General features: G+C 44.3%; 1 protein-coding gene across 1 annotated transcript; it reads left to right on the top strand.

Moving 5' to 3' along the window:
- Positions 1-13,627: 13,627 nt before the first annotated feature.
- Positions 13,628-23,467, top strand: LOC134647170 (importin-8-like). Its single transcript, XM_063501393.1, has 4 exons — positions 13,628-14,141; positions 16,260-16,481; positions 17,226-17,355; positions 22,817-23,467. Coding segments are annotated over exons 1-4 (543 nt in total). The 5' UTR covers positions 13,628-13,951; the 3' UTR covers positions 22,818-23,467.
- Positions 23,468-25,547: the final 2,080 nt, after the last annotated feature.

The raw sequence follows: 25,547 nt of genomic DNA, 5'->3' as shown, positions 1-25,547 counted from the left end.
ATGTGCATTAATGTGAGCATGCGTGGAGTCCTGAGGATGGCTGGTTGGGTGGACCTCTGCGCATGATCACAAGTGTGTGCAAACATTTCCATGTTTGGATTTTTTGGAATTTGGTTTCATTAGAGGAGATTTTGTCTGGGTGTGTGCAGATGTCTGTGCATTCATGTGAGCATGCGTGGAGTCCTGAGGATGGCTGGCCGGGTGGACCTCTGCGCATAATCACATGTGTGGGCAACCATTTCCATGTTTGGAGTTCTTGGAATTTGTTTTTGTTAGAGGAGATTTTCTCTGGATATGTGCAGATGTATGTGCATTCATGTGAGCATGCGTGGAGTCCTGAGGATGGCTGGTCGGGTGGACCTCTGCGCATAATCACATGTGTAGACAACCATTTCCATGCTTGGATTTCTTGGAATTTGGTTTCGTTAGAGGAGATTTTCTCTGGATATGTGCAGATGTATGTGCATTCATGTGAGCATGCGTGGAGTCCTGAGGATGGCTGGTCGGGTGGACCTCTGCGCATGATCACAAGTGTGTGCAAACATTTTCATGTTTGGATTTCTTGAAATCTGGTTTCTTTGGTGCAGTTTTTCTCTGGATGTGTGCAGATGTCTGTGCATTCATTTGAGCATGCGTGGAGTCCCGAGGATGGCTGGTCGGGTGGATCTCTGCGCATAATCACATGTGTGGGTAACCATTTCCATGTTTGGATTTCTTGGAATTTGGTTTCGTTAGAGGAGATTTTCTCTGGATATGTGCAGATGTATGTGCATTCATGTGAGCATGCGTGGAGTCCTGAGGATGGCTGGTTGGGTGGACCTCTGCGCATAATCACATGTGTGTGCAAACATTTCCACGTTTGGATTTCTTGGAATTTGGTTTCATTAAAGGAGATTTTCTCTGGGTGTGTGCAGATGTATGTGCATTCATTTGAGCATGCGTGGAGTCCTGAGGATGGCTGGTCGGGTGGACCTCTGCACATAATCACATGTGTGGGCAACCATTTCCATGTTTGGATTTCTTGAAATCTGATTTCTTTGGTGTAGTTTTTCTCTAGATGTGTGCAGATTTCTGTGCATACATGTGAGCATGCGTGGAGTCCTGAGGATGGCTGGTCGGGTGGACCTCTACGCATCATGACATGTGTGGGCAACCATTTCCATGTTTGGATTTCTTGGAATTTGGTTTCGTTAGAGGAGATTTTCTCTGGATATGTGCAGATGTATGTGCATTCATTTGAGCATGCGTGGAGTCCTGAGGATGGCTGGTCGGGTGGTCCTCTGCGCATGATCACAACTGTGGGCAACCATTTCCATGTTTGGATTTCTTGGAATTTGGTTTCGTTAGAGGAGATTTTCTCTGGATATGTGCAGATGTATGTGCATTCATGTGAGCATGCGTGGAGTCCTGAGGATTGGTGGTCGGGTGGACCTCTGCGCATAATCACAAGTGTGTGCAACCATTTTCATCTTTGGATTTCTTGAAATCTGGTTTCTTTGGTGGAGTTTTTCTCTGGATGTTTGCAGACGTATGTGCATTAATGTGAGCATGCGTGGAGTCCTGAGGATGGCTGGTTGGGTGGACCTCTGCGCATAATCACATGTGTGTGCAAACATTTCCACATTTGGATTTTTTGGAATTTGGTTTCATTAGAGGAGATTTTCTCTGGGTGTGTGGAGATGTATGTGCATTCATTTGAGCATGCGTGGAGTCCTGAGGATGGCTGGTCGGGTGGACCTCTGCGCATAATCACATGTGTGGGCAACCATTTCCATGTTTGGATTTCTTGGAATTTGGTTGCGTTAGAGGAGATTTTCTCTGGATATGTGCAGATGTATGTGCATTCATGTGAGCATGCGTGGACTCCTGAGGATGGCTGGTCGGGTGGACCTCTGCGCATAATCACAACTGTGGGCAAACATTTCCATGTTTGGATTTCTTGGAATTTGGTTTCGTTAGAGGAGATTTTCTCTGGATATGTGCAGATGTATGTGCATTCATGTGAGCATGCGTGGAGTCCTGAGGATTGGTGGTCGGGTGGACCTCTGCGCATGATCACAAGTGTGTGCAAACATTTTCATGTTTGGATTTCTTGAAATCTGGTTTCTTTGATGGAGTTTTTCTCTGGATGTGTGCAGATGTATGTGCATTAATGTGAGCATGCGTGGAGTCCTGAGGATGGCTGGTTGGGTGGACCTCTGCGCATGATCACAAGTGTGTGCAAACATTTCCACGTTTGGATTTTTTGGAATTTGGTTTCATTAGAGGAGATTTTGTCTGGGTGTGTGCAGATGTCTGTGCATTCATTTGAGCATGCGTGGAGTCCTGAGGATGGCTGGCCGGGTGGACCTCTGCGCATAATCACATGTGTGGGCAACCATTTCCATGTTTGGAGTTCTTGGAATTTGTTTTTGTTAGAGGAGATTTTCTCTGGATATGTGCAGATGTATGTGCATTCATGTGAGCATGCGTGGAGTCCTGAGGATGGCTGGTCGGGTGGACCTCTGCGCATAATCACATGTGTAGACAACCATTTCCATGCTTGGATTTCTTGGAATTTGGTTTCGTTAGAGGAGATGTTCTCTGGATATGTGCAGATGTATTTGCATACATGTGAGCATGCGTGGAGTCCTGAGGATGGCTGGTCGGGTGGACCTCTGCGCATGATGACATGTGTGTGCAAATGTTTCCACGTTTGGATTTCTTGAAATCCGTTTTCTTTGGTGCAGTTTTTCTCTGGATGTGTGCAGATGTCTGTGCATTCATGTGAGCATGCGTGGAGTCCTGAGGATGGCTGGTCGGGAGGACCTCTGCGCATAATCACATGTGTGGGCAACCATTTCCACTTTTGGATTTCTTGGAATTTGGTTTCATTAGAGGAGATTTTCTCTGGGTGTGTGCAGATGTATGTGCATTCATTTGAGCATGCGTGGAGTCCTGAGGATGGCTGGTCGGGTGGACCTCTGCGCATGATCACAAGTGTGTGCAAACATTTTCATGTTTGGATTTCTTGAAATCTGGTTTCTTTGGTGCAGTTTTTCTCTGGATGTGTGCAGATGTCTGTGCATTCATTTGAGCATGCGTGGAGTCCCGAGGATGGCTGGTCGGGTGGACCTCTGCGCATGATCACAAGTGTGTGCAAATGTTTCCACGTTTGGATTTCTTGAAATCCGTTTTCTTTGGTGCAGTTTTTCTCTGGATGTGTGCAGATGTCTGTGCATTCATGTGAGCATGCGTGGAGTCCTGAGGATGGCTGGTCGGGTGGACCTCTGCGTATAATCACATGTGTGGGTAACCTTTTCCATGTTTGGATTCCTTGGAATTTGGTTTCGTTAGAGGAGATTTTCTCTGGATATGTGCAGATGTATGTGCATTCATGTGAGCATACGTGGAGTACTGAGGATGGCTGGTCGGGTGGACCTCTGCACATAATCACATGTGTGGGCAACCATTTCCATGCTTGGATTTCTTGGAATTTTATTTCATTAGAGGAGATTTTCTCTGGATATGTGCAGATGTATGTGCATTCATGTGAGCATGCGTGGAGTCCTGGGGATTGGTGGTCGGGTGGACCTCTGCGCATAATCACATGTGTTTGCAAATATTTTCATGTTTGGATTTCTTGAAATTTGGTTTCTTTGGTGCAGTTTTTCTCTGGATGTGTACAGATGTATGTGCATTCATGTGAGCATGCGTGGAGTCCTGAGGATGGCTGGTCGGGTGGACCTCTGCGCATAATCACAACTGTGGGCAAACATTTCCATGTTTGGATTTCTTGGAATTTGGTTTCGTTAGAGGAGATTTTCTCTGGATATGTGCAGATGTATGTGCATTCATGTGAGCATGCGTGGAGTCCTGAGGATGGCTGGTCGGGTGGACCTCTGCGCATAATCACATGTGTGGGCAACAATTTTCATGTTTGGATTTCTTGGAATTTGGTTTCGTTAGAGGAGATTTTCTCTGGGTGTGTGCAGATGTATGTGCATTCATTTGAGCATGCGTGGAGTCCTGAGGATGGCTGGTCGGGTGGACCTCTGCGCATAATCACATGTGTGGTGAACCTTTTCCATGTTTGGATTTCTTGGAATTTGGTTGCGTTAGAGGAGATTTTCTCTGGATATGTGCAGATGTATGTGCATTCATGTGAGCATGCGTGGAGTCCTGAGGATGGCTGGTTGGGTCGACCTCTGCGCATAATCACATGTGTGTGCAAACATTTCCACGTTTGGATTTTTTGGAATTTGGTTTCATTAGAGGAGATTTTCTCTGGGTGTGTGCAAATGTATGTGCATTCATTTGAGCATGCGTGGAGTCCTGAGGATGGCTGGTCGGGTGGACCTCTGCGCATTATCAGAGCTGTGTGCAAACATTTCAATATTTGGATTTCTTGAAATCTGGTTTCTTTGGTGCAGTTTTTCTCTGGGTGTGTGCAGATGTCTGTGCATTCATGTGAGCATGCGTGGAGTCCTGAGGATGGCTGGTCGGGTGGTCCTCTGCGCATCATCACATGTGTGGGCAACCATTTCCACGTTTGGATTTCTTGGAATTTGGTTTCGTTAGAGGAGATTTTCTCTGGATGTGTGCAGATGTATGTGCATTCATGTGAGCATGCGTGGAGTCCTGAGGATGGCTGGTCGGGTGGATCTCTGCGCATAATCACATGTGTGGGCAACCATTTCCACTTTTGGATTTCTTGGAATTTGGTTTCATTAGAGGAGATTTTCTCTGGGTGTGTGCAGATGTATGTGCATTCATTTGAGCATGCGTGGAGTCCTGAGGATGGCTGGTCGGGTGGACCTCTGCGCATGATCACAAGTGTGTGCAAACATTTTCATGTTTGGATTTCTTGAAATCTGGTTTCTTTGGTGCAGTTTTTCTCTGGATGTGTGCAGATGTCTGTGCATTCATTTGAGCATGCGTGGAGTCCCGAGGATGGCTGGTCGGGTGGACCTCTGCGCATGATCACAAGTGTGTGCAAATGTTTCCACGTTTGGATTTCTTGAAATCCGTTTTCTTTGGTGCAGTTTTTCTCTGGATGTGTGCAGATGTCTGTGCATTCATGTGAGCATGCGTGGAGTCCTGAGGATGGCTGGTCGGGTGGACCTCTGCGTATAATCACATGTGTGGGTAACCTTTTCCATGTTTGGATTCCTTGGAATTTGGTTTCGTTAGAGGAGATTTTCTCTGGATATGTGCAGATGTATGTGCATTCATGTGAGCATACGTGGAGTACTGAGGATGGCTGGTCGGGTGGACCTCTGCACATAATCACATGTGTGGGCAACCATTTCCATGCTTGGATTTCTTGGAATTTTATTTCATTAGAGGAGATTTTCTCTGGATATGTGCAGATGTATGTGCATTCATGTGAGCATGCGTGGAGTCCTGGGGATTGGTGGTCGGGTGGACCTCTGCGCATAATCACATGTGTTTGCAAATATTTTCATGTTTGGATTTCTTGAAATCTGGTTTCTTTGGTGCAGTTTTTCTCTGGATGTGTACAGATGTATGTGCATTCATGTGAGCATGCGTGGAGTCCTGAGGATGGCTGGTCGGGTGGACCTCTGCGCATAATCACAACTGTGGGCAAACATTTCCATGTTTGGATTTCTTGGAATTTGGTTTCGTTAGAGGAGATTTTCTCTGGATATGTGCAGATGTATGTGCATTCATGTGAGCATGCGTGGAGTCCTGAGGATGGCTGGTCGGGTGGACCTCTGCGCATAATCACATGTGTGGGCAACAATTTTCATGTTTGGATTTCTTGGAATTTGGTTTCGTTAGAGGAGATTTTCTCTGGATATGTGCAGATGTATGTGCATTCATGTGAGCATGCGTGGAGTCCTGAGGATGGCTGGTTGGGTGGACCTCTGCGCATAATCACATGTGTCTGCAAACATTTCCACGTTTGGATTTTTTGGAATTTGGTTTCATTAGAGGAGATTTTCTCTGGGTGTGTGCAGATGTATGTGCATTCATTTGAGCATGCGTGGAGTCCTGAGGATGGCTGGTCGGGTGGACCTCTGCGCATAATCACATGTGTGGTGAACCTTTTCCATGTTTGGATTTCTTGGAATTTGGTTGCGTTAGAGGAGATTTTCTCTGGATATGTGCAGATGTATGTGCATTCATGTGAGCATGCGTGGAGTCCTGAGGATGGCTGGTTGGGTCGACCTCTGCGCATAATCACATGTGTGTGCAAACATTTCCACGTTTGGATTTTTTGGAATTTGGTTTCATTAGAGGAGATTTTCTCTGGGTGTGTGCAAATGTATGTGCATTCATTTGAGCATGCGTGGAGTCCTGAGGATGGCTGGTCGGGTGGACCTCTGCGCATTATCAGAGCTGTGTGCAAACATTTCAATATTTGGATTTCTTGAAATCTGGTTTCTTTGGTGCAGTTTTTCTCTGGGTGTGTGCAGATGTCTGTGCATTCATGTGAGCATGCGTGGAGTCCTGAGGATGGCTGGTCGGGTGGTCCTCTGCGCATCATCACATGTGTGGGCAACCATTTCCACGTTTGGATTTCTTGGAATTTGGTTTCGTTAGAGGAGATTTTCTCTGGATGTGTGCAGATGTATGTGCATTCATGTGAGCATGCGTGGAGTCCTGAGGATGGCTGGTCGGGTGGATCTCTGCGCATAATCACATGTGTGGGTAACCATTTCCATGTTTGGATTTCTTGGAATTTGGTTTCGTTAGAGGAGATTTTCTCTGGATATGTGCAGATGTATGTGCATTCATGTGAGCATGCGTGGAGTCCTGAGGATGGCTGGTTGGGTGGACCTCTGCGCATAATCACATGTGTGTGCAAACATTTCCACATTTGGATTTCTTGGAATTTGGTTTCATTAGAGGAGATTTTCTCTGGGTGTGTGGAGATGTATGTGCATTCATTTGAGCATGCGTGGAGTCCTGAGGATGGCTGGTCGGGTGGACCTCTGCACATAATCACATGTGTGGGCAACCATTTCCATGTTTGGATTTCTTGAAATCTGATTTCTTTGGTGTAGTTTTTCTCTAGATGTGTGCAGATTTCTGTGCATACATGTGAGCATGCGTGGAGTCCTGAGGATGGCTGGTCGGGTGGACCTCTACGCATCATGACATGTGTGGGCAACCATTTCCATGTTTGGATTTCTTGGAATTTGGTTTCGTTAGAGGAGATTTTCTCTGGATATGTGCAGATGTATGTGCATTCATTTGAGCATGCGTGGAGTCCTGAGGATGGCTGGTCGGGTGGTCCTCTGCGCATGATCACAACTGTGGGCAAACATTTCCATGTTTGGATTTCTTGGAATTTGGTTTCGTTAGAGGAGATTTTCTCTGGATATGTGCAGATGTATGTGCATTCATGTGAGCATGCGTGGAGTCCTGAGGATGGCTGGTCGGGTGGACCTCTGCGCATAATCACATGTGTGGGCAACCATTTCCATGTTTGGATTTCTTGGATTTTGGTTTCGTTAGAGGAGATTTTCTCTGGATATGTGCAGATGTATGTGCATTCATGTGAGCATGCGTGGAGTCCTGAGGATTGGTGGTCGGGTGGACCTCTGCGCATAATCACAAGTGTGTGCAACCATTTTCATCTTTGGATTTCTTGAAATCTGGTTTCTTTGGTGGAGTTTTTCTCTGGATGTTTGCAGACGTATGTGCATTAATGTGAGCATGCGTGGAGTCCTGAGGATGGCTGGTTGGGTGGACCTCTGCGCATAATCACATGTGTGTGCAAACATTTCCACATTTGGATTTTTTGGAATTTGGTTTCATTAGAGGAGATTTTCTCTGGGTGTGTGGAGATGTATGTGCATTCATTTGAGCATGCGTGGAGTCCTGAGGATGGCTGGTCGGGTGGACCTCTGCGCATGATCACAAGTGTGTGCAACCATTTCCATGCTTGGAGTTCTTGGAATTTGTTTTTGTTAGAGGAGATTTTCTCTGGATATGTGCAGATGTATGTGCATTCATGTGAGCATGCGTGGAGTCCTGAGGATGGCTGGTCGGGTGGACCTCTGCGCATGATCACATGTGAAGACAACCATTTCCATGCTTGGATTTCTTGGAATTTGGTTTCGTTAGAGGAGATTTTCTCTGGATATGTGCAGATGTATTTGCATACATGTGAGCATGCGTGGAGTCCTGAGGATGGCTGGTCGGGTGGACCTCTGCGCATGATCACATGTGTGTGCAAATGTTTCCACGTTTGGATTTCTTGAAATCCGTTTTCTTTGGTGCAGTTTTTCTCTGGATGTGTGCAGATGTCTGTGCATTCATGTGAACATGCGTGGAGTCCTGAGAATGGCTGGTCGGGAGGACCTCTGCGCATAATCACATGTGTGGGCAACCATTTCCACTTTTGGATTTCTTGGAATTTGGTTTCATTAGAGGAGATTTTCTCTGGGTGTGTGCAGATGTATGTGCATTCATTTGAGCATGCGTGGAGTCCTGAGGATGGCTGGTCGGGTGGACCTCTGCGCATGATCACAAGTGTGTGCAAACATTTTCATGTTTGGATTTCTTGAAATCTGGTTTCTTTGGTGCAGTTTTTCTCTGGATGTGTGCAGATGTCTGTGCATTCATTTGAGCATGCGTGGAGTCCCGAGGATGGCTGGTCGGGTGGACCTCTGCGCATGATCACAAGTGTGTGCAAATGTTTACACGTTTGGATTTCTTGAAATCCGTTTTCTTTGGTGCAGTTTTTCTCTGGATGTGTGCAGATGTCTGTGCATTCATGTGAGCATGCGTGGAGTCCTGAGGATGGCTGGTCGGGTGGACCTCTGCGTATAATCACATGTGTGGGTAACCTTTTCCATGTTTGGATTCCTTGGAATTTGGTTTCGTTAGAGGAGATTTTCTCTGGATATGTGCAGATGTATGTGCATTCATGTGAGCATACGTGGAGTACTGAGGATGGCTGGTCGGGTGGACCTCTGCACATAATCACATGTGTGGGCAACCATTTCCATGCTTGGATTTCTTGGAATTTTATTTCATTAGAGGAGATTTTCTCTGGATATGTGCAGATGTATGTGCATTCATGTGAGCATGCGTGGAGTCCTGAGGATGGCTGGTTGGGTGGACCTCTGCGCATAATCACATGTGTGTGCAAATATTTTCATGTTTGGATTTCTTGAAATCTGGTTTCTTTGGTGCAGTTTTTCTCTGGATGTGTACAGATGTATGTGCATTCATGTGAGCATGCGTGGAGTCCTGAGAATGGCTGGTTGGGTGGACCTCTGCGCATAATCACATGTGTGTGCAAACATTTCCACTTTTGGATTTTTTGGAATTTGGTTTCATTAGAGGAGATTTTCTCTGGGTGTGTGCAGATGTATGTGCATTCATTTGAGCAAGCGTGGAGTCCTGAGGATGGCTGGTCGGGTGGACCTCTAATCATGATCACAAGTGTGTGCAAACATTTTCATATTTGGATTTCTTGAAATCTGGTTTCTTTGGTGCAGTTTTTCTCTGGATGTGTGCAGATGTATGTGCATTAATGTGAGCATGCGTGGCGTCCTGAGGATGGCTGGTTGGGTGGACCTCTGCGCATAATCACATGTGTGTGCAACCATTTCCATGTTTGGATTTTTTGGAATTTGGTTTCGTTAGAGGAGTTTTTCTCTGGATATGTGCAGATATATGTGCATTCATGTGAGCATGCGTGGAGTCCTGGGGATTGGTGGTCGGGTGGACCTCTGCGCATGATCACAAGTGTGTGCAAACATTTTCATGTTTGGATTTCTTGAAATCTGGTTTCTTTGGTGCAGTTTTTCTCTGGATGTGTGCAGATGTCTGTGTATTCATGTGAGCATGCGTGGAGTCCTGAGGATGGCTGGTCATGTGGACCTCTGCACATAATCACATGTGTGGGGAACCATTTCCATGTTTGGATTTTTTGGAATTTGGTTTCGTTAGAGGAGATTTTCTCTGGATATGTGCAGATGAATGTGCATACATGTGAACATGCGTGGAATCCTGAGGATGGCTGGTCGGGTGGACCTCTGCGCATAATCACATGTGTGGGCAACCATTTCCACTTTTGGATTTCTTGGAATTTGGTTTCATTAGAGGAGATTTTCTCTGGATATGTGCAGATGTATGTGCATTCATGTGAGCATACGTGGAGTACTGAGAATGGCTGGTCGGGTGGACCTCTGCGCATGATCACATGTGTGTGCAACCATTTCCATGCTTGGATTTCTTGGAATTTGGTTTCGTTAGAGGAGATTTTCTCTGGATATGTGCAGATGTATGTGCATTCATGTGAGCATGCGTGGAGTCCTGGGGATTGGTGGTCGGGTGGACCTCTGCGCATGATCACAAGTGTGTGCAAACATTTTCATGTTTGGATTTCTTGAAATCTGGTTTCTTTGGTGCAGTTTTTCTCTGGATGTGTGCAGATGTCTGTGCATTCATGTGAGCATGCGTGGAGTCCTGAGGATGGCTGGTCATGTGGACCTCTGCACATAATCACATGTGTGGGGAACCATTTCCATGTTTGGATTTTTTGGAATTTGGTTTCGTTAGAGGAGATTTTCTCTGGATATGTGCAGATGAATGTGCATACATGTGAACATGCGTGGAATCCTGAGGATGGCTGGTTGGGTGGACCTCTGCGCATAATCACATGTGTGTGCAACCATTTCCATGTTTGGATTTTTTGGAATTTGGTTTCGTTAGAGGAGATTTTCTCTGGATATGTGCAGATATATGTGCATTCATGTGAGCATGCGTGGAGTCCTGGGGATTGGTGGTCGGGTGGACCTCTGCGCATGATCACAAGTGTGTGCAAACATTTTCATGTTTGGATTTCTTGAAATCTGGTTTCTTTGGTGCAGTTTTTCTCTGGATGTGTGCAGATGTCTGTGCATTCATGTGAGCATGCGTGGAGTCCTGAGAATGGCTGGTCGGGTGGACCTCTGCGCATAATCACATGTGTGTGCAAACATTTCCACGTTTGGATTTTTTGGAATTTGGTTTCATTAGAGGAGATTTTCTCTGGGTGTGTGCAGATGTATGTGCATTCATGTGAGCATGCGTGGAGTCCTGAGGATGGCTGGTCGGGTGGACCTCTGCGCATAATCACATGTGTGGGCAACCATTTCCACGTTTGGATTTCTTGGAATTTGGTTGCGTTAGAGGAGATTTTCTGTGGATATGTGCAGATGTATGTGCATTCATGTGAGCATACGTGGAGTACTGAGAATGGCTGGTCGGGTGGACCTCTGCGCATGATCACATGTGTGTGCAACCATTTCCATGCTTGGATTTCTTGGAATTTTTTTGCGTTAGAGGAGATTTTCTGTGGATATGTGCAGATATATGTGCATTCATGTGAGCATGCGTGGAGTCCTGGGGATTGGTGGTCGGGTGGACCTCTGCGCATGATCAGAACTGTGTGCAAACATTTCCATGTTTGGATTTCTTGAAATGTGGTTTCTTTGGTGCAGTTTTTCTCTGGGTGTGTGCAGATGTCTGTGCATTCATGTGAGCATGCCTGGAGTCCTGAGGATGGCTGGTCGGGTGGACCTCTGCGCATAATCACATGTGTGGGCAACCATTTCCATGTTTGGATTTCTTGGAATTTGGTTTCGTTAGAGGAGATTTTCTCTGGATATGTGCAGATGTCTGTGCATACATGTGATCATGCGTGGAGTCCTGAGGATGGCTGGTCGGGTGGACCTCTGCGCATCATCACATGTGTGGGCAACCATTTCCATGTTTGGATTTCTTGGAATTTGGTTTCGTTAGAGGAGATTTTCTCTGGATATGTGCAGATGTATGTGCATTCATGTGAGCACGCGTGGAGTCCTGAGGATGGCTGGTCGGGTGGACCTCTGCGCATAATCACGTGTGTGGGGAATCATTTCCATGTTTGGATTTCTTGGATTTTGGTTTAGTTAGAGGAGATTTTCCCTGGATATGTGCAGATGTATGTGCATTCATGTGAGCATGCGTGGAGTCCTGAGGATGGCTGGTCGGGTGGACCTCTGCGCATAATCACAAGTGTGTGCAAACATTTTCATATTTGGATTTCTTGAAATCTGGTTTCTTTGGTGCAGTTTTTCTCTGGATATGTGCAGATGTATGTGCATTAATGTGAGCATGCGTGGAGTCCTGAGGATGGCTGGTTGGGTGGACCTCTGCGCATAATCACATGTGTGTGCAAACATTTCCACGTTTGGATTTTTTGGAATTTTGTTTCATTAGAGGAGATTTTCTCTGGATATGTGCAGATGTATGTGCATTCATTTGAGCATGCGTGGAGTCCTGAGGATGGCTGGTCGGGTGGACCTCTGCGCATAATCACATATGTGTGCAAACATTTCCACGTTTGGATTTCTTGGAATTTGGTTGCTTTAGGGGAGATTTTCTCTGGATATGTGCAGATGTCTGTGCATTCATGTGAGCATGCGTGGAGTCCTGAGGATGGCTGGTCGGGTGGACCTCTGCGCATGATCACAAGTGTGTGCAAACATTTTCATGTTTGGATTTCTTGGAATCTGATTTCTTTGGTGGAGTTTTTCTCTGGATGTGTGCAGATGTATGTGCATTCATTTGAGCATGCGTGGAGTGCTGAGGATGGCTGGTCGGGTGGACCTCTGCACATAATCACATGTGTGGGCAACCATTTCCATGTTTGGATTTCTTGGAATTTGGTTTCGTTAGAGGAGATTTTCTCTGGATATGTGCAGATGTCTGTGCATACATGTGAGCATGCGTGGAGTCCTGAGGATGGCTGGTCGGGTGGACCTCTGCGCATAATCACAAGTGTGTGCAAACATTTTCATATTTGGATTTCTTGAAATCTGGTTTCTTTGGTGGAGTTTTTCTCTGGATGTGTGCAGACGTATGTGCATTAATGTGAGCATGCGTGGAGTCCTGAGAATGGCTGGTTGGGTGGACCTCTGCGGATAATCACATGTGTGGGCAACCATTTCCATGTTTGGATTTCTTGGAATTTGGTTTCGTTAGAGGAGATTTTCTGTGGATATGTGCAGATGTATGTGCATACATGTGAGCATGCGTGGAGTCCTGAGGATTGGTGGTCGGGTGGACCTCTGCTCATAATCACAAGTGTGTGCAAACATTTCCACTTTTGGATTTCTTGGAATTTGGTTTCTTTGGTGCAGATTTTCTCTGGATATGTGCAGATGTATGTGCATTAATGTGAGCATGTGTGGAGTCCTGAGGATGGCCGGTCGGGTGGACCTCTGTGCATAATCACAAGTGTGTGCAAACATTTCCATGTTTGGATTTCTTGAAATCTGGTTTCTTTTGTGGAGTTTTTCTCTGGATGTGTGCAGATGTATGTGCATTCATGTGAGCATGCATGGAGTCTTGAGGATGGCTGGTCGGGTGGACCTAACTACTGAGTTAGGGCAGAGAAATTCTGGATAAATGTTCTCCTACGATTTAAAAAATTTCATGTTGTGAAGTTTTTGAGTGAAACTGTGATTGCTATGAAGGGGGGGCAGTTTAATTCAGTTTTATTGCTTCAAAGCGCTTTATATTGTTAGATAAAGATCCTGCAGTAATAACAAGAAAATCCAGAAGGCTTGACCAGTTGGACAAAGAAGTAGTTTTTTTTACACAAAAATGAAGAAATTTCACAGCTAATCAGTGAGAAATGTTCATCACTGAACCATAGAGACACTATGTCCACGTGAACATTTCCTTAGATTTAGAAATGTTTGTATCTGTTTTTCTGAACTTTGAGCAAATCCAGACTATTTTTCCCCGACTTCCAGTCTAGCATCACTGTAACTCCAGCTCTGTAATGGGCACCCACATACCAACAGGTGTTCATTCATGAATTCTTTTAATTAACAGATGACAGTTTAATTTGTGTGAACACTTATTCATTTATTTATTTATTTTTAAAACAAAAGCCTTCTTTCTCAGAAACTGTCCTTCTTCTGATTCACTCTACAGACTCCATGATCGTAAGATGTGCATCATCGGACTGAGTGTGCTAATCGATCTTCCTAGCCGGCCAGCAGTGCTGGATGCAGTTGCTGCCCAGATTGTCCCCTCCATTCTCCTCCTTTTCCTGGGCCTCAAACACATTAATGCCTCCCGCCTAATCAACAAACCAGAGCTGCTTGCCCGTGCAGGGGCTCAAGATGAAGACCAGAATGGTGAGAATAGAGAGCAGAAAGCGGGATGTTGGCAGAAAGAAAGCAAAGAGTCAGTCGAATTAGCCACTGAACTCACCAGCGCTGAGTTTAAATTAGCTGCACTATGTTTCTCACTCTCTGCTCTACTTTGGTTAAAAATAAAGGAACTGGGTCCTTAAACCTTCTCTACCTCTGGTGGGTCACACTCACAAATGTATTTGCTGTTATTGTTGTGATTGAGGAATCATTCTTTTACTCTGAAATGTAAATATTTTGATTTGAGTGTATTAGTTTTCTCTTAACAGGGCTCTCAAAAACAATTGATACTAAAAATTAATATTGAATTCAGATACTCATTTGCAACGATATCGATATCAACTATGCCGTCTTTGCCCCTCCAGCTGACACACAGCTTCACACAGCACCACAGCAGTCAGACAAACAGCTCCTCCCCTCACTAACAGCTGAAGTAGTTTTTCAAGAGGTCAGTAAAGCTCACAGTTCAACAACAACGAAGGAAACGGTTATCATAAATGTTAACTTGACTGGTGCACATTTTAACATTTAATGTATTTAAAATGTGTTTCTTATTTTGTTGTAGCCAGCTGTGTGGTCAGTTTTAAAATGCAGGCAGTGACTGGTTGAATAGTTTAGTGAGCATTCTGAATAACCTGGGGTATTAGTTATGCTCTTCTGCAATATTTCAATCATTTAAATGTTAGGTATTATGCTGTTCTGTCCTTTGTTTTTATTAGTAAGTTCTAAAATATTGAAAGCATTTGTCAAATGAAAACCAGCACAGCTGTTAACTGAATCAGTTTTTCATGAGGAAATCTGGTCAGTGACCGCTGCTGTCTTATCTTTCCTTTGTTTTTTATCACCATCTTTATTAGCTGGACAGAGAAAGGTGGACATAAAATGTCACAAATATTCTGCACTACATTATTCTACCCAGTAGTCATGTTACAACATTCAACAATTTTTAAAATTCTAAACATTGGTGATGCCAACCACACTTTCTTGTTTTTTTTTATTTTTTTATTTTTGAGTGCTTTTTTGTTTTTTAGCTACAGAGCCCCACAAGGGACATTAGAGGCAAAAAAAAAAAAAAAATTAACTTTTGCGAGATCTCGTAAAATAGGCTGCATCCTTCGGAGGGCGCCAGCTCGAAGCTGACCGGGAGGTCGAGGCACGGTGTGCCGGGAGTGTGGTGTTCCCCCTGGCTCTAGTGGGCCTCGACCTCCCGGTCAGCTTCGAGCTGCTGGGTAACAGACGTCTCCGAAAACGTCAGAGCACTTTTGCAAATATGTGATGTCTTGATAAACCGAGCAGATATTTGAAGTTTACACAGCTACATTCACGGCTGAAAATATCTTAGAAGTTTATTTTGTGACCCAAAAAGAGTAATATTAAAACTAAGTAGCTGCTGCCACTTTTGGAAACTGGAATTGGCTGGGCCACGCTATGAATTCTGGGATAGGTTGGGGCACGAAGGATAGCAACTTGGCCTTCAAATGTGACCTGCAAAGGATGTGGCCTATTTTACGAGATCTCGCAAGAGTAACTCGAGATGCTTTTCGTGTGTGTGGATTTTTGGGTTTTTTTGGGTTTTTTTTGTTTTTTTCCCCCCCTCCAGTGTCCCTTGCGGGGCTCCATATTTAACCACTTTAAAGCTAAAGATCCAACGTTACAAAAAAAAAAAAAGAATCCTCATTGTGTGGAAATACACAAAAGACTAAGCTGACTATAATTGTCAGCTTCTTTAGAGATTCCAGCAACAACTAGTACAATGTCTCATTAGACTGCTCTGTGTTATCAGGTTTCCTACCTGCCTAGATTGTAATTTTATAATAGCTAAAGACTAAAGGTTACATTACACCCTTACAAAAAGATGTTGTGGTATTCTTTCACATAGGAAAACTCTTGGGAAGATCCTGTTCACAAAGTTGCTTTGGTGTCAGAACCATAAGCAGTTGGTCTGTTGACCACGACCCACCTATAGTGACTCCGTTCCCCTCTTCTGGGCCAGCACTAGTTTGTGAGCCACTCCCCAAATCAAACTGTACGCTGAAAATAATTTATTTTTAAATCCTGGTACCTCATTCTAAATGGCTGTGTTTTTTTTTTTGTTTACGGCAGAGGAGATTCCTAGTGATGAAGATGAGGTGAATGAGAACTGTAACACCATGCAGCAGCAGTCCAGCATGCCAGCAGGCCAAGGAGGCGATGATGACGACGACGATGAAGATGACTATTGGGATGACGATGGTTTTGAGGGAACGCCTCTGGAGGAGTACAGCACGCCTCTGGACTACGACAATGGAGAGGACGAGTATCAGTTCTTCACTTCTGCCCTGCTCAGTAGGTCATCATTCGCATGTTAGTCAGACATTAAGATAACCTTTACTGTTTGTTTCCGGGACATTGGGAGCAGATTTTTGGGTCCTTTAGGAAGCAGCGTGGTGCTTCATGGACCAGGCTCATTCAGGTGCAACCTCACGTTAAGATCTAGGAAGTTTCGAAAAAGGGTCAACAGCGTGGCCCCTTCTTCAAACCATCTGTGTGTAGTTTTTGTGGTGCTGTTAAAGAATATTGTTGACTTGGAGGTGATGCTTCTTAGTTGTCTCACTTTCACTCCCCTACTCATCCACGCCCTACTTGGAGTGACTGTGGTGCACTACAGTTTGAGACCCACTGCCTCTCCTTTTATACCATTTTATTCTTTACTTAAATATTTATTTGTTCACTCACTGTGACAAATACAAGACATTATTGTAACCTTCAGAAACCATTTTAAACCAGCCTATTGCAACTGCATGTTTACATTCTTGCTCTGATTGGATTCGTTGAAGTTGAAACTTTTTAATATCACATACAAAAACATTCCAGTGGGATCAGTTCATTGGTCTGCTGTTTTTATGCAGTTATTTTTCCACGTAGTTTGGTAACGAAACAGGATAAACACAGATGATACTAATAGGGACCGTCCTTGACAAAAATGTGATACTCAGTAACTTTTTTGTAACGCAGTATAACCTATATATAGCAGTATATAACGCCTGCATGAAACCACTGTGACACTAGAGCTTTGCTGTGTGTCTGTAGGGGTCCAGAGTACTGATCCAGTGTGGTACCATTGTTTGACGGCTGCGCTCAGCGATGACCAGAAAAAACAGCTTCAGGAGATCTACAGCATCTCACAGCAGAGGAGGAGCACTGCAACTAAGGGCCAATGGTGAGAGACAACATGAGGAGGAGAGAAGTTAGAAAGACAGGAAGAAACATGCTGAAAAAATTGTAATTGACTCGGTGCATGCGTTACCGCATCCAGGGGTCCGGGAGTCCGGGCTGTTCAGCTGTTCTGGCCGTTTGCTTAAGCCCACGGTCCTGGACTAGTAAGAGACCCTACTGGGTGTTTGCAGAGGGGCGGACCACTAGGGGGCTCCATTCACACCCAGTGAGAAGGGAAGGAGAGGGGTAGTGTGTTTGGGCTGTAGGCGGTGTTTGCCGCCTTGTGAGTTCAGTTGTGTGAAGCCGAGATTAAAGTTGGAGAAAAACGTAGTAGCTCTCGTTTCGTTCTTGCGTACCTCCACACGAATTTTTCTGTTTCAGTTTAGAAGCATAAATCTTTGCACAGATGGTGTTTATATGTTGATTAATCATTTTTCTGGATTAAAATGTGAACTAAAGCATATTTTTAAAGGGGTTATATGCTAAAGAAATAAATAAATTAGGCAAGAATCTACATACTAAGGCTGGAACACAGAAACTTTGACACCGTAATATATGCTGCAATATTTACACCTCTTATGAAATCTCACAAGTTAGCTTAGCTTTATTTTGATACAAAGATTTAGATTTAAGAAATATGCACAATATCTATGAATCACTCAATAATAAATATCACAGATTGACAGAGGTGATTATAAATAAATATCCAGAATGTTGACAGGAATATTACAGAGTAGAAAAGAGCGTGTGCAGCTATTACAGTGTTTACAGTGTATTAGATGGAGGAGTTGTACAGGGAGATGTCCACAGGCAGGAATGACTTCTTGTGTCATTCAGTGATGCGTTTTGGTAATCTCAGTCTCCCACTGAGCGTGCTCCTGTGGCTAGCCAGCACCTCATGGAGTGGGTGGGAAGTATTATCCAACATTGTCTTAATCTTGGACAACATTCCCCAACACCACCTTAAGGGAGTCCAGCTCCATCCCCACAACATTACTGGCCTTACGGATCAGTTTACTGAGTCTGTTGGCGTCTGTGGCCCTCAACCTGCTGCCCCAGCATGCAACAGCATAGAGGATAGCAGTGACCACAACAGACTCATAGAAAATCCTGAGCATTGTCCGACAGTTGTTGACCTGTCCAGAGACGATTCTGGTCCTTCCTGTAAAGTGCAGTAGTGTTTTTAACCCAGTCCAGTTTATTGTCCATGTGTACTCCAAGGTATTTGTAGTCCTCCACGATGTCCACGTTGACCCCCTGGATTGAAACAGGGGTCAAGTGTTTCCTGGTCTTCCACAGTCAATTCCTTGGTCTTTGTCACGTGGTGTGAGCAGAATCATCTGCAGCTCAACGTGACAAAAGAGTCAACCACAGCCCGGTACTCTCTCATCACCCCTGCTGATGCTTCCAACCACCACAGAGTCATCAGGGAACTTCTGAAGATGGCAGGTCTCTGTGCGGTGGCTGAAATCTGTGGTGTAGAGGGTGAAGAGGAAGGGGGAGAGGACAGTCCCTTGTGGTGCCCCTGTGTTGCTGATCACCTTGTCAGACACACAATGTGGAAGACGCGTCTTCCTGTCAGGAAATCAACAATCCAGGACACCAGAGAAGCATCCACCTGCATCGCTGTTAACTTATCACCCAGGAGGGTCGGCCTGGTGGTGTTGACAGCACTGGAAAAGTCAAAAATACGTTTACGCTGTATACGTTCTTGAAATTAGCATACAGGAGGTGTAAGATTCTCTCCCCCTGGTAGGACAAATCACATATTGTGTGAATGTTGATAATGTATTGTCCAAGGTGATGTGGTTGAAGTCACCCGAGATCACAATGAAGGCACTCGGGTGCTGAGTCTGTAACCGGGCTATGTGGAGTGGATTGTGTCACATGCAGCAGTGGGGTTAGCAGAGGGAGGAACGTAAACAGCCACCAAGATCACATGGCTAAATTCCCTGGGTAAATAATACGGCCTGAGTCCAACAGCACACAGTTCAATGTCCGGGCAGCAAAATTTCTTTGATTGTTATGTAGGCAGGGTTATAACACCGGTTGTTAACAAGAACAGCAAGCCCTTCCTTTCTGCTTACCTCTCGTGGCGCTATCCCTGTCCGCCCGAACAGTGTGGAAGCCTTCCACGGATGCGTTGTTGGGAATATCCTAGTGCATCCATGATTCGGTGAAACGCATCAGGCTACACTCCCGGTATTCCCTCTGACTCCGTACCTGCGCTGTCAGCTCCTCGATTTTATTTGATAACAACCAAACATTTCCCATTATTGTAGACGGCAGACACGGTTTGTACCTCCTGCTCACATCGAGCCTCCGCTGTCTCGCTGTCTCCTTCCTTCTCCTTTTCTGTCCTACACCTCTGCATCCTTGATGTGTTTTCCTCCAGATTTCAGCTGGTACGTCTGTGGGTCTGACCGATGAGCCGGCCGGCATCAGGGCGATCAGCTGATCTCTAGAGTAAACAGCCTGTGTGTAGCATGTAGGAGTTGAGCCACGTTCCTCGATAAAAGTAAAACAGTTCTGCGGCCACCAGCAGAACAAAAACTCTCTTAATACACATGATTGAAGGAAAGTTATTAAAACAGACGAAAGTATAAGTAAGAAAATAAAGAATAGGAAAGAAAAAGGCTAAACTAAAGAGAAAAAGCAGGAGCAACTGTAACAGGCAGCATGCTGGTTGGCGCATGCGCACTGAACACTTTCCCGTCTCATCCTGCATTTCTCATCGAACACAAAACTTATCATTTTGATTGATTTTTGATTAAGAATAAAGCTGATTTACTGCTATCAAATAGGAAAAACCTCTGTTTTAGCACTGTGATCATTTCTAACACATAAAGCTGGATGTTAAGACCTTTTACCCCCTCAGATGTGAGGACAGGGGAAAGCTGGGGGACTTTCCCAGAGGTGGGGTAGAGACAGAGGTGCCAGCACAAAAATTTTCTGCACCCAAATTTTTCAACCACATCACTTACCACCACAGTTTTACATGTTCACTTTTTCCCCCTTTTTTTTTTCCTCTTTACTTTTTTTTTTTTTTTTTTTTTTTTTTAATTGCTGTCCATACAGACAATATTGATTTGTTAATGATGAACTAACAATCTTGTCAACACAAAGTTCTTTATTTGGAGCTCAGTTCAACAAGAAAGATAAGTTACTGAAAAAGTGTTTGTGCTTAAAGTGCTTCACTGAGCTGAAATTTAAACCTCCAAAAGTTGATTCTGTTCATCTGGACGTAGCGTTTTGTGGGAGAAACGTTTCGTCACTCATCCAAGTGACTTCTTCAGTTCAGCTGACTGCAGGTTTCCAATCTTATAAACAGTACATTTGCATAATGACTGAAACCAGCCCACTGAAGGAACAATGGGCTGTGAGGTCAGTTCCTTAATCATAATTATGCAAATTCCCATGACCATTGATCAACAATCACTGACCAAAACCCACTGATCAAAGTCCACTGATCAATGGCTATGAGTACCATTCACAGAGAGTTGGGGAATGGCTGCAATCACAGCATTGTAAGATGGTGACAGATGTACCCTTAGGCCCCCTCCTCGATTCAGAGATGGTCTTTCCCTTTTCACGTAAATGGCCTCCTTGACTCCGCGCTCAAACCAGCGTTCTTCCCTGTCCAGGATGTGTACATCCTCATCATTGAAAGAGTGTCCACTGGCCTGTAGGTGTAAATAGACTGCAGAGTCCTGGCCTGACGAGGTTGCTCTTCTGTGTTGTGCCATCCGCTTCGCCAGAGGTTGTTTGGTTTCCCCGATGTATAAATCCTGGCAGTCCTCCTGGCACTTAACAGCGAACACTATGTTACTCTGTTTGAGTCGGGGGACCCGATCCTTGGGGTGGACCAATTTTTGGTGCAGTGTGTTTTGGGGTTTAAAAGCCACAGAGACCCGATGTTTAGAAAAAATGCGTCTCAACTGTTCCGATACTCCTGACACATATGGGATCACTACAGGTTTTCTCTTGGGCAGCGGTTGTCCTTCTCTCCTGGATCGGCTGGAGCTTTCTTTAGGTGTCTTTCCCGCTTTGACAAAAGTCCAGCTGGGATAACCACATTTACTCAGGGCCTTCTTGATGTGATGTTCTTCTGCCTCCCAGAGCGAACACCATCCCCACAGACACAGCAGCCTGTGTCAGTGGGGATGGTGTTCGCTCTGTGTTGTAGCGTCCTGATGACACCCAGTTTGTGCTCCACTGGATGATGAGAGTCAAACCTTAGATACTGATCCGTATGTGTAGGTTTACGGTACACGTCAGCTTTTAGATGTCCCCCATTACTGATGGAAATCTCACAGTCTAAGAAGGCTAACCTGCCACTTTCATATCCTCCCTGGTGAATTTGATGTGTCGGTCCACCGAGTTAATGTGATCCGTGAAATGTGGTACGTCCTGAGATTTGATTTTCACCCAGGTGTCATCCACATACCTGAACCAATGGCTTGGTGGTGTTCCAGGGTAGGATAGCGAAGCCCTCTTTTCCACTTCTTCCATGTACAAATTGGCCACGATGGGTGAAACTGGAGAGCCCATGGCACACCCATGTTTCTGCCTGTAGAACTGACTCTTGTATGTGAAGTAGGTGGAATGAAGACACAGTTCAAACACACTTGGTCGATGCTGAGAGTGGTCCTGTTGCTGAGGTTGGGGTCATCCTGTAATCTCTTACGGACTACCTCCAACGCTTCCGTGACTGGGATGCAAGTGAAGAGAGATGTAACGTCGTACGAAATTTAAACCCCTCAGATGGTCAACTCCTGTAATTTGACCTTTTTTTTTTTCTTTTTTTTTCTCTTAGTGTGTCTGCGGTGACACCTGTAAACTGGGCGCACGCGACATCATTACTGTACGTGGGGTTTATGTTAAAGCCAAATTTCTTGTGAAGAATTATTTCGGACTTGAACTTAGTGAACGGAACATCTTCTTTGGGAATATTGTCGGCAATGTTAGACTTAATCATCATCTCGGCCTCCTCTGACAACCTGTTTGATGCTGCCTGAAAGGCGGCGGGGAGAGGGGACACACAGTGCATTTATCGCAGTATATAATGTGTTTTCTGGATACATGTGCTTTTTCAGCGTGTTAGTTCGAAATGTATTAGCACCAGTCACAAATGTAGTTTCGCCGGCCGTGGTCTTTCCACACTCGCCACAGCTGGGGATTGAAACTAGGTCGCTCTAGAGCCCTGAGCTTTTCCACACACACCATCAGGACACGGCACTCACAATGCCGTGTCCTGATGCTGTGTGTGGACACGGCACTGACAATGGGCTATTTTAGCAATCTCTTATCAAAAGCCTCCAACGAATTTAACAAGCAAAAACAGTAGAAAATAAGTCATTCAGTTTACAAATCTTGTGGGTTTTGTAGTAGCAGAGGGAGAAGGATGCAGTTTTAAACACGTTGTGTCGCTCAATCCTGAGCCGAGTTTCATCTTGTGTTTTCAGAGCACTGAAGAAACAGATGGGCTGCAGAATCAGGGGAGGGATCAAAGAAGAGAAACGCTGGTCTGAGCTGAAGTGTACTTCAGTTCAATCTGAACGATGTCAGTCTACATCAAACCATATCTGAACAGATCCCACCAGAACCAGTTCCCAGAGTTTCAGTAGACCTGGATGGAGTAGCAGGGGCTGGTTTCAAATCACAATAACTGCTGATTTGCTGCACTGCTTCAGACCCCCACTGGAATAATACTGTCACTGGGACAGGTCCACCGGCCTGTGAGTGTGTGTGTGTGGTTGTGTGACTGTGTCTCTGTGTATACTTGAGGAAAAGGTCTGCATTATAAATATAAATGTTCTTGACCAGCACAATTCATAAAATATTTTGTACAGTGCAGTGCTTTAATTTGTAACTAAGTCAGTTGTGTTTTGTGTTTGTCTCCGCGAAACTGTAAAAAACAAAATAAAACTGCGTCAGAGTGTTTTTGTATGTACTCTTAAGAGCGTCTTTTTTCTCTGGGCAAGAAGAGTCCCTTTTCTGTCTGCCTGCGTCTGTGTATGGAAACGAGATCAGAGGTCTTGTAGATCGACTGTAATGTTACATATGTAATGTAAAGTGGGAGAGGAATTTCACGAGCAGTTTTTAGTCATGTTGGATTTGTTTTTTGAGGTTTTTTGAAACTGATTTAAGAAAACCATGGATGTTCACGCAATAGCATTGGAGTTTTTTCTTTACTATCGTTACTCTTTACCGTTACTAAACCAACATTTCTGGTGTTGTTAAATAACCTGCTGAAATAGTGCAGTTAGTCCAGCTATAAAGAATTTAGTCTTTGGAATTGCTCAATTTTTATTTATTTATTTATCTTTTTTTGTGGATTACTCAAAAAAAAAAACCTAACTGAAATTTTATTAAGTTAAACAACTAAACTAAACACAAAAACACTTGACTTTTGACATCAGTAACAACCACAACCGAATTCATGTTTTGTGTAGCTGCATAAGAGTCGTCAGTGATAAGCAGGGTTTAGGGAACATCAACAAAGAGCCCGTTCTCACTCCCGAGGCGTAACATCCCGACGTTTTGTCACGTCCTGCGGCGTTCCTGAGGAACGCGAAAGGTGACCTTCCACGTTGTTATGGTACGCGGCGGTTTCCAGCCCTGTACTGCAGCCCTAAACTTAACCTTATCACTAAGCCTAACCATAACCTTAGGCCTAACCTTAACCATAACCTTATTCCTAACCTTAACCATAACCGTATCCCTACGCCTAAACCTAACCTTATCCCTAAACCTAACCATAACCTTATGCCTAAACCTAACCATAACCGTATACCTAAGCCTAAACCTAACCTTATCGCTAAACCTAACCATAACCTTATTCCTAACCTTAACCAGCACGTTAATGAGGTGAAATAGTGTTTTCTAAAGCGATTTTAAGGGAAAAAGCGAAGATGTGTAAATTGAGTCCAAACGGTTCTCATGTGTCCGCAGTTTTCCGATGTCGTGACGTAGGAACGCCTTGGGTGCCCGAAAACGTAATATGTTGACGATTTGTCACCTAGCGTAAAATGTTACGATTTGGGAGTGAGAACGGGTTGCAACAAAACAAAACGATACTTTTGGGATGTTTTGATTCATTTTTCATTCTGTTTTTGCTTCAGTGTTTTTGTTCTACAAATTCTCATAAGTTGTAGAAGTCCTGCTGTCCTTTGGGGGGACTCTTTCAGGACTACACATTGTGCTTCTGTTGTGAGCTTTACAGAATACTTGCTCACAATGAGAGTCGTCCTGAATTTACTCAATTTGTGTTTTTGCAAATGGATCAACACAATAGTCTTTTGCATTGATTGTAAAATTGTTTTATTTATAAAGTGCCTATTGACCAAAGCAGTTTGCTCTAGGTGCTTTATATTGGAAAATAAAGACTATACAATATTACCCCTCTACCAATGCCAAGCAAGCATTTGACAATGCTGGGAAGAAACTCCTCTCTTTGAAGAGACTTCATCCAAGTGATGAAACGTTTCTTCCACTACAAAAGCTACGTCCAGATGAACAGAGTCGACTTTTGGGGAATAGTAGGACTTCTTTGCGCATTTTTGAGGGAATAAGGTTTTAAGAGATACACAGAGGAAGGTGGTTTGGAGGAAATACTGAAGTTAACAATTGAATGCACCACTCCGGTGCATCCCAGCTGGTACTGTAAGGGATTGCTCACTGTTTTCAATAAAGATCTGAAAAGTTTCGATGTTTGCATTAGTTTAGTCAGATTGAGTTTGTTTATACTTTGTGAAGATGGACCACATTTTTAGTTATAAATTCAGAAATTCCAAATTGTTCGCATCTCTTTCTTCCAACGTGTGTATGCGCTGAAGAAGTACTTCTGAGGAGAGCTCTGAGACAATGCTATATGTGCAACATTTTTAGGAGATGGCGCCATTGTATCACTGTACTGAAGAAGTTTCAATGACACAGAGCCACAGTGAAGCCTAAGTGAAAATTATGTTTTATCTTCAGCTTAGCAGTTGTACAGAAGTCCAAAGAACTGAAATTTTTAAGATTAAAAATCTTAATTGTGATAATGTCCTAAAAAAGTAAAAGTAAAAAAAGCACAGTCTCTGAAATGTACTCAAAGTAAGAAAGTAAGTTTGCTCTTTGCTCCTTGAAGTACGGTTTTATTACCAGCTGTTTTTATGCAAGGGTAACTCAGCCTTGTGCTATATTAATGTTACA

Source organism: Pelmatolapia mariae, linkage group LG17 (assembly GCF_036321145.2).
Source record: "Pelmatolapia mariae isolate MD_Pm_ZW linkage group LG17, Pm_UMD_F_2, whole genome shotgun sequence".
Taxonomy (NCBI): Eukaryota; Metazoa; Chordata; class Actinopteri; order Cichliformes; family Cichlidae; genus Pelmatolapia; species Pelmatolapia mariae.
Note: the sequence above shows the minus strand (reverse complement) of the source record. Positions and strands in the feature narration are given on the sequence as shown.

Excerpts from the sequence above, each read along its gene's own strand:
- LOC134647170 (XM_063501393.1), top strand. The coding sequence starts at position 13,952 with ATGTGCATCATCGGACTGAGTGTGCTAATCGATCTTCCTAGCCGGCCA. Across the intron at positions 14,142-16,259 it reads TCAAGATGAAGACCAGAATG|AGGAGATTCCTAGTGATGAA; the intron begins GTGAGAATAGAG and ends TGTTTACGGCAG. Across the intron at positions 16,482-17,225 it reads CTTCACTTCTGCCCTGCTCA|GGGTCCAGAGTACTGATCCA; the intron begins GTAGGTCATCAT and ends GTGTGTCTGTAG.